The 18,178-nt window shown below is 38.9% G+C and overlaps 1 protein-coding gene across 1 annotated transcript in view; it reads left to right on the forward strand.

Moving 5' to 3' along the window:
- The window catches only part of dnah7 (dynein, axonemal, heavy chain 7), a gene marked incomplete at its 5' end in the record, with an annotated part of 74,809 nt that overhangs the window by 38,277 nt on the left and 18,354 nt on the right, over window positions 1-18,178 (forward strand). The window contains 18 exons of the mRNA XM_079464475.1: window positions 639-860; window positions 2,466-2,663; window positions 4,805-4,960; window positions 5,307-5,475; window positions 5,575-5,701; window positions 5,783-6,002; window positions 6,084-6,956; window positions 7,510-7,739; window positions 7,896-8,226; window positions 8,373-8,719; window positions 9,429-9,609; window positions 10,995-11,180; window positions 13,365-13,528; window positions 13,839-13,993; window positions 15,243-15,433; window positions 16,535-16,668; window positions 16,773-17,108; window positions 17,600-17,726. Coding sequence (XP_079320601.1) covers window positions 639-860; window positions 2,466-2,663; window positions 4,805-4,960; window positions 5,307-5,475; window positions 5,575-5,701; window positions 5,783-6,002; window positions 6,084-6,956; window positions 7,510-7,739; window positions 7,896-8,226; window positions 8,373-8,719; window positions 9,429-9,609; window positions 10,995-11,180; window positions 13,365-13,528; window positions 13,839-13,993; window positions 15,243-15,433; window positions 16,535-16,668; window positions 16,773-17,108; window positions 17,600-17,726 — 4,347 coding nt within the window. The remainder of the gene's footprint in view (window positions 1-638; window positions 861-2,465; window positions 2,664-4,804; window positions 4,961-5,306; window positions 5,476-5,574; window positions 5,702-5,782; window positions 6,003-6,083; window positions 6,957-7,509; window positions 7,740-7,895; window positions 8,227-8,372; window positions 8,720-9,428; window positions 9,610-10,994; window positions 11,181-13,364; window positions 13,529-13,838; window positions 13,994-15,242; window positions 15,434-16,534; window positions 16,669-16,772; window positions 17,109-17,599; window positions 17,727-18,178) is intronic.

Here is an 18,178-nt window from a genome sequence, read left to right on the forward strand (position 1 = left end):
CCAGATAGGAATGACTTTATTTGCCTTCCCTCAGCTGGTCATCAGAGAATTGCACATTCCTAAAGCCTTTTTTACTCTCAAAGCACACAAATCATTTTGTCCTAAATCAATGGCTGCAGTGTTAGTATCGATTGTCATTTTTGCAGAAAGATTGAGGTTCAGTTGAGTTGCTAAAGAAATATGAATAATTGACAACGGTTGTGGGAAGGTCATCAGCGGACGGCAGTGATTTAACAGAGCAGTGAATGAAATAATGATTTAGATCCTTTATTTTAAGCTCATATGATACATAAGAAGAAAAATGTGAGAATTAAGCAATCGAAACATTACAAAAGCGAAGTAAAAATCAAGCATACTGTATATAATGTAAATACCAAAACATACTGGTTTTTAGGCAAAGTATCACTTCAGATCGAGTCACATCAGGGAATAATATCTGAGATTTCCCTTTTTCTGCATTAAAGGACGAATAGACTAAAGACCTGAGCAACATACTTGTGATGTGTTATTCTGATTAATATCAATATTAATATTTCTGTAATTCAATCTTAGATCTCAGTTATAACCCCATGAAGTGATACACATTTCGCATTTTAGGAACCGACTGTTTACCAGCCCGCTTTGTGTCTGTTGCATAGGGAATCTTTGTTTTCTGCCTCATGTGGTCAGTCGGGGCCAGCTGCACCGAGGTTGGACGTGTAAAGTTTGATGGTCTGGTGAAAGAGATGCTGGCAGGTGGCCTCAGCGAAGAGACACGCACACGCCATGGGATCCTTGAGCACGTGGAACCCCCCGCCAAGCAGCTGACAGTACATTTACCCACCGAGGGCACCCTCTATGAATACCGCTTCCTAAGAGAGGTCAGATTGTTCATTCAACACGACTGAGGGGTTGAGAGCCCAAATTGGGCTCTCTTGGGGTTTTATACAGATGTATTCACTTTAACCGAAGATGTTGATATTGATATAAATCCAAGGGCATGTTTGTCTTCAACTAACCAATTAGATTGCTAACACAGTTCAACACAGTTCAGACAAAGAACATGTATGGGAACAGAATATGACATCCTGTCCTATAGGGCCTCTTCATAAATGGCAAATAATGATTATTTGAAAATGTTATTATATTTTTTACTCCCCTTGAAAGGGATACATCACCCAAAAATGAAAATTCATGAATCCTGAATTACTCACCCTCTATTCTTTTCAAACCTGTATACATTTCTTACTACTACCATAGCAGGAAATAATATTTTATGTTTTTGTTCTGTTGAACACAAAGAAAGATTTTGGGAAAAATGTCAGTTCTGGGACATTATTGAATACCATAGTAGAGAAAATTTAAATGGTAGCCAAAAGTGCCCCAGAATTGTTTGCTTTCCTAAATTCTTCAAAATATCGAATTTTGTGTTCAACAGAACAAAAAAAAAATTCAATATTGTTTTCCTACCATGGTAGTCAGTGGTTCCCCAGAACTGTCACTTGCTAACATAAATATTTTCTTTGTGTTCAACCGAACAATAAAATGTATACATGTTTGGAAGAAGGAACAACTTCCAGGTGAGTAAGTAATGACAACATTTTCAATTTTGGTATCCCTTTAATAATTTTGGTATCCCTTTATTAATGCAAACAATGTAGCTTTAATAATAGCATTTTTGGTATTGAGTGAAGAAATCTGAGACAGTTAGATTCTTTTTAGTAAATTGTTATTGGTAAATTGCGAATTGGTGTTACTTAAAATTGGTATTTCTTTGGTAAATTCATAGATCAGAGTTCACCGAACTCACCAAAGAAGCTAAACCTTTATGCAAATTCTTGCCTGAACACTAAATGTGTTTACATGCATATGAATGGAAGTGAATTACAATGTCTGGTCTAGTAGCGATGCTTTATGACATTAGAAACATCTCAATTCATCTCAGAGTTCTTTATGCCATCTGGACTAGACTCTGTATTTAGAAGACACACAAAGTGAACAGTGAACCCCTAAATTTAGGGGCCTGAAGCAGGGGAATCTGATTATTTAATTTTATCCTGATATACAAGCAAGCTGCTCAAGGAGCACACCCTCCACATCCCGAATGAGGTAATCTGTCTTATTATTTGTTATAAATCACAAGCCTCATCCCCATGTAATAAAACTTCAGGCATAACCTGGACTAATTTGCCAATTTCATGCCTCATTAAATGCTGAAAATGTCATTTATTAGAAAAAAATTGATTATCCATTGCTTACATTTTTCTGCTGTGGATAAAAGCCATTTCGAAAAATGAATAGGCTAATAAAAGCCTATAAGAGTTCTACAAAGAATTCACAGTTACAAGGTTGTGATGGCAAAACTTGCAAACAATGCACCGCTAACGCGCAAACAACATTTGAAATAAATCAGAACAAACCGCGAAGCGAACGAAAAGACACTAACCTTGTCTAAATGACTCACATGAGTACTGATGCTCTCACAGGGTCCAGGCAGATGGGAGTTGTGGACTGAGCAGCTGAAACCTGTGGCCCCCATCCCCAAAGATGTGCAGTTCAACGAAATAATTGTGCCTACGGAGAACACTGTACGCTACACTGCCCTCATGGAGCTGCTCATCACTCATCAGAAGCCCACTGTCTTTGTTGGGCCCACGGGGACCGGCAAGAGCATCTACATTCTAGTGAGTGTTTCAATGCACCTTTACCACACAGAATAAAAGTCTATGTCCAAGTAACTAAGAAGATGTACTATTTATAAAATATGATGCATTTAGTGATATATTGGATAGTTCTAGTTTTATAATAATGAGAAAATTAATTGTGCCACTTAATAAGGTTATACAGATGTTATTTGTATTTTTGTTCAATATCTCTGGAACCACTGCATTCTCTGCAACATGGATGAAAACCATTAGTCCTATACAAAGGTGTAGTCCGGTACCTGGTGCAGAACTAAGCCTCTCTCTACACATGTTGACCACCTGAGCATGAAACCATTTAGATGCTCTAGACGTGCTCATTCTAAGGTGCCCCCACACACACCTGCGCATGTTTGTGTGTGCTGAGGAATGGCACGTCAGCAGATCGTGATTAATGAATTGAGGGTTCGAGACCAACTGTGGCCCACTCCGCACACCTGCTCTCGTCTCTCTTTCTACGTAGAGGAACACACACAACACTGTTTCAGTCGGTGGTACACAGTTAGAAACACTCGCTGGTTACCCTCTTTAAGGTGCTTTCTTTGTACATACACACACACACACACACACACACACACACACACACACACACGTCATCTTACTGTGTGTGCCAGATCATAGAAAATGCTCTTTTAAGGGATAGGTCGCCAAAGAATAAAAATTCTGTCATCATCTACTCACCATCAGATTGTCCCAAACAAAAAGGAAGATATTAAGAAGATTGTCAGTAACCAAACAGATCTTATCCCCCATTGACTTATATTTGTTTTCCCTAATATGGCAGTAAATGGGGGAAGAGATATTTTTGGTAACTGACAGTCTTCCAAATATATAATATATTCCTTTGTGCTCTTTTTTATGTTTCTATGTTTTTCTCCAAGTTTCCAGGCCCTCGGTCACCTCCTCCCGTTTTATTTTTCCGTTTTATATTTTTTATTAGTTTACCTCATGAATCTTTGGTAGAAATGTGAAAAGTGCTTGATGAACTCGAAAACGAAAATGTGAAATACCTTCAGATGCTGGATAACAGTACCACATGGCTCTTTGCTGAGTTTTGAGGGATGGAAGAGATTATGTGTGTAAAGTGTCATGAACGTGGATGAGGAACGTGGTGGAAGAACCCAAGTGCAGGCAGACACGGGGATGAAGGGGTTAAACAATAGACTTAAATAATAAACAGATACAAAACAAACACCCAACGATGGTGAAAACACTGACCAAACTGAAATTCAAAACAAAGACTTCCCACAAGGGGGGCAAAAAGAAACAACTCGGAATAACACTAAGAACTATACAAACTGGGTACAAGAATGTGAACTTTACCAGGGAACAGGTACAGCATACAGGTACAACGAATGAGCACAAGACAATAGACAAGAGGGCATTTTATAGGGAGACTAACAAAGGAGATAACAATGGGCAGGTGTGGGTACTGAAACACTCAGGGAAGGTTAACGAGACAGAAGGGCGGGAAACACTGACGAGACACGAGAAAGCACATGGCAAGTCAGAATCAAAACAAAGCCATGTCTTTCTCACACAAAACCTAAGGCTATCCCATGACTCCGCTGCAAGACCAAGAATAAACATGACATGATGGCGGAATCATGACAGTAAAGCACAAGTGAAACAACGCACAGGCTCCTCAAAATGTCTTGCTGATATGTGCATATATTCACATTCTTTAGTAGAAACAAAACTGATCCTTAACAAATGTTGTTTATTCATTTTATCGGATTTCATTGTTTGGGATAAGAATATAACATTTAGGGTTTTAGAGTTATTTTGTGCATTTAATCTCTTTATTGAAAGTACACTAGTTTTGGACAAATACATAGTATATACTGTAAGAAGAGTTTTGTAAAAAAATGTGATTTTGTGTTATGTTACCATGTTTTTATTGTGTTTTGTTGTTTAAGTTATACGTTTATATATATAGGGATATGGATGGATGGGTGGATTAATAACATGTATAAATACATTAACATCAAAACTTAATATTAAGATAAATACTACTGCAATTTCAGGCTTTGAGTCCCTTCTTTTAATACTTGTAGGCTAAATAATAACGCAAATGTTAATTTTTAACTAACACTAATCAGGTGTCTCCAAATCCACCACAGGACTTCTTACTGAATCGTCTGCAGAAGGATGTGTACAGTCCTCTTTTGATCAACTTTTCAGCCCAAACGACAGCTGCACAGACTCAAAACATTATTATGTCCAAACTTGATAAAAGACGGAAAGGAGTGTTTGGGCCTCCACTGGGAAAGAAAATGGTAAATAGTCAAAAGATGCTTTTTTCTTACTGTATGCTTTTTGATGGTGTGAGTCTTGATTTTATTCAGCAATTCTTCTCAGCACTTTCAGATTCATTTACGACCATAAATTTTGCCTTCAAAGTGAACTTTCATATAATGAGAGCAAATGTATATCGCCTGTAACTTTATTGGGCAAATGATGTTTGTGATTCCCAAGTTGACTTATTTAATCACCATTTAAACTAACTTTAAACACATTAATAATTGTCATGAAACTATGCTAAGATGCTTTATGCTGTGTAACATGTATTGCATTAGTTTAAATGACAAAAATGGAGTTCTTGATTTTGACTCTTTTGATCAGGTGGTGTTTGTGGATGATGTAAACATGCCAGCAAGAGAAACCTATGGAGCCCAGCCTCCAATAGAGCTCCTGCGACAATGGCTTGACCACTGGAACTGGTATGATACGAAGGACTGCTCCATGATCAGCTTAGTAGACATCCAGATCATGTGTGCCATGGGCCCACCCGGTGAGTTCATCAGAATTGTTTCTGACAATATAAACAAATCTGAAATTGCAGAATGGATCAAGCAACATTGTTGTTTCTGCGCTGCTTTTCTATGTGCAGGTGGAGGCAGGAACCCTGTGACCCCCCGCTTTTTACGTCACTTCAACACAGTGACCATTAATGAATTTGATGACAAAACCATGTTCACCATCTTCTCAATAATTTTGGACTGGCACCTTACCATACGGTATTAACACTTTATACAAATGTGGTCAATGTAAAAAAATGTATTTCCTTTTTTTAAATTCATGTTTTTGCTGCCCGCTAGATTTCCATTTCCCAAGCCCTTTGCCAGCGTCACCTCTCAGATTGTCAGCGCCACCATGTTGGTGTACCAGGAAGCCACAAAGAACCTTCTACCCACCCCAACCAAGTCTCACTACCTTTTCAACCTTCGAGATTTTTCCCGTGTTATCCAGGGGATCTGCCTATCCCGTCCCGAAACTGCAGATGACCCTACCACCCTCAAACGATTGTGGGTGCATGAGGTAACTGCACTGTCCATATCAAAACTGTTCTCTCCATAAACATGAACTCACACTTTAAGATGTCTAAATCCTGTCATGCAGGTCTTAAGGGTGTATTATGACCGTTTGGTTCACCCGTCTGATTGTGCCTGGATGGTAGACTTCCTGCAGAACGTCACCAAATCTCACCTGCAAGAAGACTTTCATCAGCTCTTCAAGCATCTAGACAGCAATACAGACGGGCATGTAACCGAAGATGACCTCCGGAGCCTCATGTTCTGTGATTTCCACGACCCCAAAGGCGAAGACAAAAACTACCGTGAAGTGGGCAACCCCGAGCACCTCCGTCAGGTGGTGGAAGCCCATCTCGATGAGTACAACAACATCAGCAAGGCTCCTATGAATCTCGTTCTATTCCGCTTCGCTATCGAGCACGTCTGTCGAATCTCCCGCATTCTCAAACAGCCCCGTGGTCACGCTCTCTTGGTGGGAGTTGGAGGGAGCGGGCGTCAGTCGCTGACACGCTTGGCCGCTCACATGGCCGAGGCGGAACTCTTCCAGGTGGAGATCTCCAAGAGTTACGGAGTGGCAGAATGGCGAGATGATCTCAAACTCATCATGCAGAAGTCCACATCTGGTGAAACTCACGGAGTCTTCCTTTTTACTGATACTCAGATTAAAATGGAGTCATTTTTGGAGGACGTGAGCAACTTGTTGAATACTGGCGAGGTTCCCAATCTCTTTGCCGTAGATGAGAAGCAGGAGATTTGTGAGCGCATGCTGGTCTTGGACCGTCAGCGTGAGCGTAGTAAACAGACGGACGGTAGTCCGTTGGCGCTGTTTAACATGTTTTTGGAGCGCTGTCGTAGTCAGCTGCATGTTGTTCTGGCCATGAGTCCCATTGGCGACACTTTCAGGAGTCGTCTGAGACGCTTTCCTGCTCTCATTAACTGCTGCACGATCGACTGGTTTCAGGTCAGTTCTGTACTACTGTTTGTCCTATTGTTTCCAACTAATCATGACTGTAAGTTGTGTTTTAGTTCTGGGCTTTAAAGCCAGTCTATAATCAAAATAGACACTGTTTACATTTTAATAACACATTACTGGTGTTATTGTGCCTAATTTATAACTAACTCATTTAATAAATTTACATTTACATTTATTCATTTGGCAGACGCTTTTATCCAAAGCGACTTACAAGTAGTTTTTTTACAGTGACACATTACTGCAGAGCAATCAGGGGTAAGGTGCCTTGCTCAAGGGCACTTCAGTCATGACCTGCTGCCACTGAGATTTGAACCAGCAACCTTCTGATCACAAGCCCAACACTCTAACCCCCAGGCCACAACTGACCCAAATTGACATTATATAACATATTTTTAAATAATTTTAAAAATCATGAAATCTTGCAGTGTTTATCGTAAAAAAAGAGTTTTTTAAAATCATGTGACTGTTTCTCAGAATTGTTTTGTGAGTGTTGATTTAAAGTGTGATCAACCGTTGTTTCAACTCTACCCTTTTCTTAAAGAGCTGGCCGGAAGATGCACTGCAGGCTGTAGCTACACGGTTCCTAGAAGATGTTGAGATGACGGACAGCACTCGTGCTGGCTGCATCAGCATGTGCAAAAGCTTCCACACCTCCACCATCGATCTCTCTGCACGTTTCCTCTCAGAGCTGCAGCGCTACAACTACGTCACACCGACCTCTTACCTGGAGCTCATATCTATGTTCAAGCACCTGCTTCAGCGCAGAAGAGCGTAAGGCATCTCTCTCCCCTTTAACATGTTGTGTCATTTGACTGTATTTTGCCTTGGTAAACAGAAATTACATTTAATTTCTGTTGTGCATAATTGATGATGCTAAAGTTGATCATGTTAACATTAATAACACCTTTAAATTCTCTTTTGTCACAGTGAGGTCATGAAGTTGAAGAGTCGATATGAGATCGGTCTCCAGAAGCTGCAATCGGCTGCAGATCAGGTGTCCACAATGCAGGGGGAGCTGGAAGCCCTTCAGCCTCAGCTGCGTGTGGCCACTAAAGAGGTGGATGAGATGATGGTGGTCATCCACAGGGAGTCTGTGGAGGTGGCCAAGACTGAGAAGGTGGTTCGTATGGATGAAGCAATAGCTAATGAGCAGGCAATGGCTGCCAAGGCCATCAAAGATGAATGTGACACAGACCTGGCTGTAGCTTTGCCCATTCTGAAAACTGCCTTGGATGCACTGGATACGCTCACTGCACAGGTCAGAAGAACAAGTGACAAAAAATACAATCATCACCTTGGCAAACAGATGCACATCAGAAACGTTCTTGTGGTTAAAACAGTTTTAATATACTCTTTTCATACCACCAATATAAGCATTGAATTGATGTGTACCATCTCCTGTAGGACATAACTGTGGTTAAGACCATGAAGACTCCTCCAGCTGGTGTCAAGCTGGTGATGGAAGCCATCTGCATACTCAAAGGCATAAAACCAGACCGCATTCCAGATCCCTCGGGCTCCGGCAAAAAGGTAGAAGACTTTTGGGGTCCAGCGAAGAAGCTGCTTGGAGATATGAGATTCCTCCAGAGCCTCCACGAGTACGACAAAGACAGCATCCCACCCAACTACATGAGCATTATTCGCAACAAATACATCACTAACCCAGACTTTGTGCCGGAGAAGATCCGTATGGCCTCCACGGCCGCCGAGGGCCTCTGTAAATGGGTTTGTGCCATGGACTCGTATGATAAGTAAGTTAGACTGATACAAATTCATAATAAAAGCCATAAACAGTTTTATAGTCCTTTAACTTATATAAATTAACAATGGATGTACGTACTAGTGACATTTTACATAGAATGAATCAGTGATGCAGTAATGTATCCCTTTAGTTTCATCCACACAAATTGTCTTCACAGTTTCTTTAGCTTAGGCAAGTCAACGATTAACCGCGATAAAGTTTTTGTTTACATAATATATGTCTGTGTACTGTGCATGTTAATTTTGTATTATAAACACATACATATACATACATATATTAATAAAAAACATAGAATATAAAAAATCATAAAAGTTTATTTATAATTTATATTTTTGGTAAATATCAAAAACACATTGAAATATTTCCTAAATATATATACAAACATGTGTTTGTTATTGTGTTTATAAATACAAAATGAATATGCACAGTACACAGAGATATGTTATTTAAACACAAACCTTTATTCTAGATGTGATTAATTGCGTAATCACAAAGTTCGTTTAAGGAAGTTTACTCATTGCATTCCTCGCCATTCATTGTAACGGCAGTGGCGCACCTTGTTAGTATTAGTATCTTTGGTAATTGTTTGACAGCCCCCCCAAAAAGGCCCATAAATATTGGCATATAAACATGGTGTATTTGTAAAAAAATAACTTTTTAATCTTGCAAGCTTTTGAAATTTTGCTTTTCCTTTCCAGAGTAGCAAAGATAGTGACTCCAAAGAAAGCGAAGCTGGCACAGGCAGAACAGGAGCTGAAGGTGGCCATGGCGAGCCTTCAAAAGAAACAGGCTGCTTTGAAGGAAGTCCAGGACAAACTGTTTAAACTGCAGGAGACCCTGGAAGCCAACAAGAACAAAAAAGTTGACCTAGAGAATCAGGTAAGCAGAAAGTCTGAGCATGCAGCACAAAATAAGCTGTGTGCCAGATATTCCAAATCAATAAACGGTGGTTACTGTTACATCAGGCTTTATCACACCATGTTCAAATATATATCAGGTTTTATTTTTTAAAACCTGTTTTCCAGTACAGCCCTTTGACTCTCTCTCATCTTCACTGGAAGTTTGTTTACATAACTTCCCCTTCAAAGGAATTTTGTTTGTATTTCCACATCAAGAAAAGTTAAGAGAATGTTTTTTCTTTCCTTTTTTGTTTACTTTCCTTCAGATCATTTTTATGTTGCAACTTTAATGCCGTAAGAGTGAAGCTTTTGTTTCCAAACCCACGTGAAAATCACAGGGGCACACACACACACACACACACACACACACACACACGCACACACACACACACACACACACACACACACACGCGTGCTCTGTTCTTATTTGTCTATTGAGACTGGCTGTCAGTTTTTGTGAGGTTCGGGTAAACCAAGCTCCCGCTGCTGTTTTCTGCCCTATTTCACTTCCTTTCATGTTCCTTGTTCTTTCCCCCCTTTCCTTCCATGTTTGTAATTCAGGTTGTCTGTTTTCCCAATTGGAGGGTAGAAGTTGTTTATGCTGTGCTCATTCAAGCATGTCCAGAATCGAGGCCCTCGGATATTCAGAGATAACCTGTTACGCTGAACCTTTAAGTCCACTGGAAGTCTTTTTTAAATATGAGAAAATGAATGAATGAGAATGATGGAGGAATTCGTTTCATTTGTTGTCTCGAGAATCCCACAGCTAAATGGCTCCAGATGCGATGGTGTCACAAAGAATTACCGGCATATCATCACAGGGAGTAAATTAGATGTGTTGGATTGTTGCGAGTGAAGCTGTTGGTGCCTTGTGCTGTCAGCTCAGCATCTAACCGCTGAGTTCCCATCATTCTTTGCTTTGCAGGCTTACTTTGTTATCTCAAACAAAGAAAGTGTTCTTTTGATGCCGAACTGCTTTAACAGATCAGACAGTCGATTAGATGCTTTATTTGGAGAGATGTTAGTGTAGTAAACATTCATTTATAATGACAAATTCTTCTAAAGTGTATTATGTCAACGTCTGACCTGCTGTTAATGTCCTTTAAGCCAACACCGTTTCTTCATTTGTAAATGTCAAATTGTACATGCAGACTCTCAGAAATGTTTGTATTGCATAAATAACCACATTGGCAATATCAATAAATGTAGCACATACCAGAAAAAAAAATGTTCAGAATGTGATCTGTGCACTTGTTAAACATTAATTTGATATATCTATGGAACGATCAGTGCATCCTCTTCCTTTCTTTGTGTGTATAGTGTTTACTATATGTGTTCTTTGGTTGTATCTGTTTTTTTCTGTAGGTGGACTTGTGTAGTAAGAAGCTGAAACGAGCAGAGCAGCTCATTGGTGGGTTGGGGGGAGAGAAGACCCGTTGGAGCGAGACCGCCTTTAATTTAGGGCAACTCTACAACAACCTGACGGGAGATATTCTGATCTCTGCCGCTATAGTGGCTTACCTCGGTGCATTCACCTCCAGCTTCAGACAGGTGTGCTATCTTACAACAATACAGACCTCCTTTCAGGTTTTTGCTCCCAAGCTTACGTTGTTTATATCGCAACAGATTTGAGAAATAAAAAGGTTATGGGAACATTCATCGGACGCATACGCATGGCCCAAAATTGACTTCCGGTCTGTATTTGTTGATCATTCTATATTTCTATTTTTTTTATTTATACTCATTTATATTACTATTTTATTGTATAATATTTGTATTAAAAACGTTTTGTTTAATTTTACTGTATATTCATTTTTTTAAATAAACAATTTGTTGAATGGGTCAAGTAACTGTCACATTTAAGTTTAGCCAAGTAACGATTCTTCTATTGGTGACCTATAATAGTACTGGCTAGACATACTATTAACTTATGCAATTACACAATTGTTATTTATTTTGCTTATCAGAAATGACTATTTGCGAATTTGTACCGGAAGTTAAGTTTGGGCCACAAAAGCACGCATGCGCAGGAACGTTTGTTTATTCTGTTGCTTTGAAACATATGCTGTAGAATAAAGAAGCCACACAGTATATACTGTATACTCAATATGTCAAAACATTTAAACTCTAAACAGTTACTTGTATTGAACGAAGACAAATGTATAATTCTTTCATCAATGCTGTGTACATGCTGTAGGTACTGATGCAAGTCAAACAAAAGAAAAAAAAAGAAAAAATTATAGCAAAGGAAAAATTCATCCAAATGAATTGGATTCCAAAGAAAACACCACTTTATATAACAAAATAACATTAATTATACAAAACAAAGTTAAAAAGGCAGTTTTTACTGTTTAATTTACTGTGTTTCAAACTAAATGTCACAAAATGGTTTTGGACAGAACCCAGATGCAGGCAGACGAAGGTATAACAAAAAACTTTATTAAATCAAACACCCGCAATGGGGAAAAACAAGAACAAACACACACTAGCAACCAAACACTAAAAACAAACACCTCCCACGAGGGGGATAAAAACAAAACAAGAATCTTTAGGAAAAATAAATAATAAGTTCAAACTGTAAACAGGAACCAGGTAATCCAATAACAGGGGATAACACCGTGCACGCAAGACATCAGTGTTGAGCATATAGACCACAGATATAGATAATGCACCGACACTGAACAGAGGGAAACTAAGACTATATAAAGGAAGACACTAACGAGGAGTGATTACATGGGGAGAGTGGTGACAGCTGATGGGAATAAAACCCTAACGAGGTGAATTACAAAACAGACGATGGGAATGAAACCCTAATGAAATTACAGGAGATAGGAGGGTGGGGCTGAGAGACATAACAGGAAGACACGTGGCATCAAGTAACCATATAAAGCCACATGTCTCCAAACATAACACAACAGAAACCCGAAAGACGTGGCAATGTCATGACTCTGCCCAGGGAGCTTGAAAGCTCGAGACAGGAAGGACAGAGTCCTAACACTAAATTATCGTAATGTCTAAGTATTTGATTTTACAATATAATTTTGTAAATGTTGCAGTAGAACATTATTACTACATATTGTAAAATCTTGGCAATATTTCACAAGATAAATGGCCAAATAAATATTGAAAGATGTCTGAGGAAAATGATTTTTTTTTTTATATGACATTGAACCTTGTTAATTTGTCTATTGAGTTTCAGTCGAAGCGCTGTCTTGACTGAAACACATTCATTTCCTCTTTGATATTCATCGGTGGACATTATTTGTATACATTCCCTCGATCTACTTCTTACATTTACCAACAGAACAGCTTTCATAAAAAATGAATGAAGTCAGTGAAAATGCATTGTAGGGCACGAGGAGATGTTGTGGTGAGCTTGAAATAGCACTCGGGGAACAGGGAGTAGTTTAACTTTAATATTTCCCCTCTGTGAAAGCAATATCTTTTCTCCCAACAGAGAGCTGTTTTCTATAAGCTTTTGTGCAGGTACAAACCGCACGCTGCTTATTACCTTTGTGAGTACTAAGTCTTTATTAGATTTAAACCAAAATAAAGCTGTCAGAATGACAATAGTGCTGTCCACGATACCATTATTATGTTTCAACACACTTATAATGAAAAATAGATGGATGTGTTTACGGTAAAATAATTACAGCTTTTTGCATGTATCAGTGGATGCATCTGAAGCAGGCTGTACTGTACTATACTGTATGTGTGTCTGTGTAACCCTTACAGCGAGCAACAGAGGAGTGGATTGATATGTGCAAGACCAGAGGTATTCCCTGCTCCATGAACATGTCCCTGATGAACTCATTGGGTGAGCCGGTGAAAATCCGCAGCTGGACTATTGCAGGCCTTCCATCAGACAGCTTCTCCATTGACAACGCTATCATTATCTCGTAAGAGGCTTTTTTGCCAGAAATGTACCTTTTGGACACATTTAAATAACCTACCATTTTTGCATCTAGCCACTCTGTTAATAAATATTGCAAAAGAAAAAGTCAGAAATTGTCTTGGAAAAACTTATTTGATATTCTCGAATTTGTAACCTTGAAAGCAATTACTAGTGAACTTTTAGGGAACTGTTTTCTGCAATTGGAAATTACAACAGAGAGCACTTATCCTGAAAGAGTGCTTGATTTCTGTAGTGCACAAGATGAAGAAGATTTGTTGTGGGCAGAAGGTTTTTGAGATGTTATTTCTCTGCAGTAATGCGAGGAGGTGGCCCTTGATGATTGATCCTCAGGGCCAGGCAAACAAGTGGCTGAAGAACATGGAGAAATCCAACAGCCTGCACGTCATAAAACTCAGTGACTCTGACTTTGTGCGCACATTAGAAAACTGTATTCAGTTTGGCACACCAGGTGAGAAATACAGACACTGAATCATACTGATGTGATGTATTTTTATTTTACATAGCAATTGATCACATATCATGAATCTGGCTACAGTACAGTACGGCTTTAATTGAACTGCTTGGAGTTTTAATAACATTTACATTTATGCATTTGGCAGATGCTTTTATCCAAAAGCGACTTACGTTGCATTGTATTATATATTTGTTTCGGACTATATGCGATTCCCTGGGATCAAATTGATGACCTTGGCATTGCTGTGGAACCACCGCCACAGGAAAGCTAGTAATAATAATAATAATAATACTAATAATAACAATAATACAAAATCTTACAAATATTATTAACATGAATTTATTAAAATACAAATATAACAACAGAAATATGATTCACATTAATTATATTATTATTATTATTAATAATAATAATAATAATACAAATATAACCAATGTAATATAAGTTAACTAACAGTCATTCTTCTTCTTCTTCTTATTATTAATAAAAGTTTTACCAACGTAATAAAACAATATTAACATTCATAATAATAATGATACTAAAAATAAGAATAATAATTTACTTTTGGCCAATAAAGAAATCAAATTTGGACAGATGATTTGTTTTGATCAAATAAACCTGGGGTAAAACGATTCAGCCCAAGTGTAATTCCAGTGTTTCTCCACAGGGGTCCCCCTCCACCATAAAAACAAGTACACATCATGATTCAAACCAGTGAATGTTCCTTTTTTATAAATATGCACGCTATAGCCCACTGTTACCTCTTGCACGTAACACACGTGGCCTGAAAGCACAATTTCTGTCAATCTTTACACTCTTGAATGGAAGAATAGAAGGCTCAGGGGTGGATGCAAAACACAGCGTGAGATACACAAGGGACTGATATTCTTGCTTTGAGTTCCTCTGCCTTCTATCCTCATCTGCTGTTCATCAGCATCTCTCAAAGATGAAAGGCAGACAGTGGGCTTGCGTGGGCAGGCCGGTGTTTTGCTTTCTTCTGTGGTTTGTTGTTTTGGTACTGTTCTCCTCTAGGGGGTTGCATTGAGTTTATTTCTTTATGAATTTATTTTGTTTGTAGCTGATGCACTGTAGTTCCCAATTCCACCACCTGAATTCGACTTGGGGTCATTGGGGTGACTGGAAGCCGATATGATTTTTATGCACATTAATAAAATAACAGCTGGTTATGATTTTGTGAATCTTGATTCATTTGATGGAATGATTTATTCATGATGTATTTCAGTGTTGTTGGAGAATGTTGGTGAAGAGCTGGACCCCATACTTGAACCCCTATTGCTAAAGCAGACATTTAAACAGGGGGGCAGTATTTGTATCCGGCTAGGTGATTCCACTATCGAATATGCTCCAGACTTCCGATTTTACATTACAACCAAGCTGCGAAATCCACATTATCTGCCCGAGATCTCAGTCAAGGTGAGTCTCCACGTGTACAGTATACACTGAAAACACTACACAAACTCTTGAACAAAATATAAGTTTGGCCTTCAAACAAGGTCACCTAAACATTTTCTTCCATATTAATCCGTCACGGTGAGTAACATGGATAATCTAACACACAGAAACACATGCTTATCGTGTCCATTATAGCACGGATGAAACAATCCAGGTGGCTGATGTTCACTGGATTGATATACATCCAAGGGCTTTAGTATCATTTCGGTGTTGTTCTGAAACGGTCTGATAGAGTCAACTTTAATGTATGAATGGGGACCAAGTCAGTTATATGGGGGGTATAATCTTCATATACAGCATATAAGTAAAATGTCAAAGGGATATTCACCCAAAAATAAAAAGTCTGTCATCATTTATTCACCCTATAACCTGTATATGACTGTGGAACACAGATGAACATTTTTGTCTTGTGTCATTACAATGGAAGTAAATGGGGGCCAGACAGAAACTATGGAAGTTGAGAACTTTTTACAATGATATTTCAAAACACATCTAATGATTATGCTGGGACATTACCACTCTACCCTCTGTTTGCCTAAAACATTGTAAACCCATAAACATACACAAACATTTTATAGTTGTACTTTGTATAGAAATATCTAGTTTGACATTTGGTGCACAAGTCACAGAGTGTCTCCTGTGTGTCTGCCTGGTCTTCCTAATGAACCCGCAACATCATTTCCACTTTAGAATGAGCATGTGGCGTTCACAACAGGACTAAACAAATGATACTGTTGTGGATGGTAAGGCCCCCATCATTCATCTGAAAATATGTCCCACCACGGGCCAAGGTGCAGCATCGCAGTTCATCAAAAATGATAATGGGGGATGTTAGCAAGCACAAAAGCACAGAATCTTGGCAAAGAGGGATATGAACAGATTTTAAACTGCAAGCAACTGAGGACTATAGTTTGTTTCTGGAAAACGGCAATGAGTTCTGGGATGAGTAATGCCGGGTCCTAGAATTGAAGCTTTGATGAGAGCCTTCTGGGTCTCTTACAGATTTTAACTAGGAGTCGGTGTCATTAAAAAAAAATCTTGTTTTTCTCCTGTGATGCTCAGGTGACTTTGCTGAACTTCATGATAACTCCTGAAGGGATGCAGGACCAGCTGCTGGGCATTGTGGTGGCCAAAGAAAGGCCTGACCTGGAGAAAGAGAAACAGGACCTCATCGTGCAAGGAGCTGAGAACAAGAGGTACACAGCCCAACCTTAGAAACGGTAGTGGAGACCAAATGTAGAAAAACAAAAACAGTTAAGAAACTTAACCATAAACTGTCTTTCTATTATCATCTCTGTAGACTGCTGAAGGTTATAGAAGATAAAATTCTCGAAGTGCTCTCTGCATCGGAGGGGAACATTTTAGAAGATGAGATGGCAGTTCAGGTCCTCTCATCTTCTAAAGATCTGGCCAATGACATATCTAGTAAACAGGCCATCGCTGAGGCCACGGAGCTGAAGATCGATGAGACCCGCCTCGGCTACACCCCCATCGCCGTCCACTCTTCCATTTTGTTTTTTTCCATCGCTGACCTGGCCAACATCGAGCCCATGTACCAGTATTCTTTGAACTGGTTCATCAACCTGTTCATATCTTCTATTGAGAATTCTCAGAAAAGTGACCTTCTTGAGCAGAGGTATTCTGTCAGTCTCTCACTGCACAAAATTTTATTTAGATAATCACGAGTTTGAAAGGCTAATGTTAAATCTTTGAAGCACTTTAAATATCTTGACAGTTAAAGTAATAGTTCACCCAAAAATCGAATTTGAAGAATGTTTTTAACTGGCCCCCATTCACTTCCATTGGTTTTGTGTCCATACAATAGAAGTGAACGGGGGCCAGTGCTATTCGCCTACCAACTTTCTTCAAAATATCTTGTTTTATGTTCCTCGGAGGAAAGTCATAAAGGTTTGAAATCACAAAAGGAGGAGTAAATGATGACAGAATTTTCATTTTTGGGTGAACTATCAAATATATTTAAATATATTGACACCTAAATGTACAGTGAAACAATTTGGTGATTTTTGTGATACTGTGAAGTTTAGTGTACAGATGATTTTCTAAACATGGTCTAAAAAAATTTCTCATTGGTCTGTCTATTAAAGCTCTCTTTCTCTGTATATTTAGACTGCAGATCCTGAAGGACCATTTTACATACTCCCTTTACATCAATGTGTGCCGGTCACTCTTCGAGAAGGACAAACTCCTCTTCTCCTTTTGTCTGAGCATAAACCTGATGAAACACAACAAGCTGGTGAGTAACTCTGCCTGTACACGGTTGTGAATTATTGGAATAATATCCCAGTCAAGACATCAGTTCAGCCAACAAATACCAAACTAGCAAGAATGAAGAGTTTACTTACACACAAGTCATCTTAAGGTTAATGGCTTATTTGTACGGTCGCCGACTTTGTCTTGCCTGCGTGTCTGTATGCTGTGTTTATATCTTCACTGTTTCAAATAATCTTATGTTGATTTATGTTCATCACACTGACTCTCAGTGCCTGAGCTGTGACTCCAGTTTCAACTGCCTATCATCAGTTTATTGTGCTGTCAGTAATTCTGTCAGCTCGTGAATCAAGCTGCGTGCCAGTTTGTTTATTTCAGAGCGACCGCAGTCGAGCTTCAGGACTCATTCACTGTTTTATGGAGTTTTATTCAGAATCAAAAGTCTTATCTAAACTGTTTGTTTTCATTAAATCCAAA

Source organism: Barbatula barbatula (assembly GCF_947034865.1).
Source record: "Barbatula barbatula genome assembly, chromosome: 9".
In the NCBI taxonomy this organism is placed as follows: domain Eukaryota; kingdom Metazoa; phylum Chordata; class Actinopteri; order Cypriniformes; family Nemacheilidae; genus Barbatula; species Barbatula barbatula.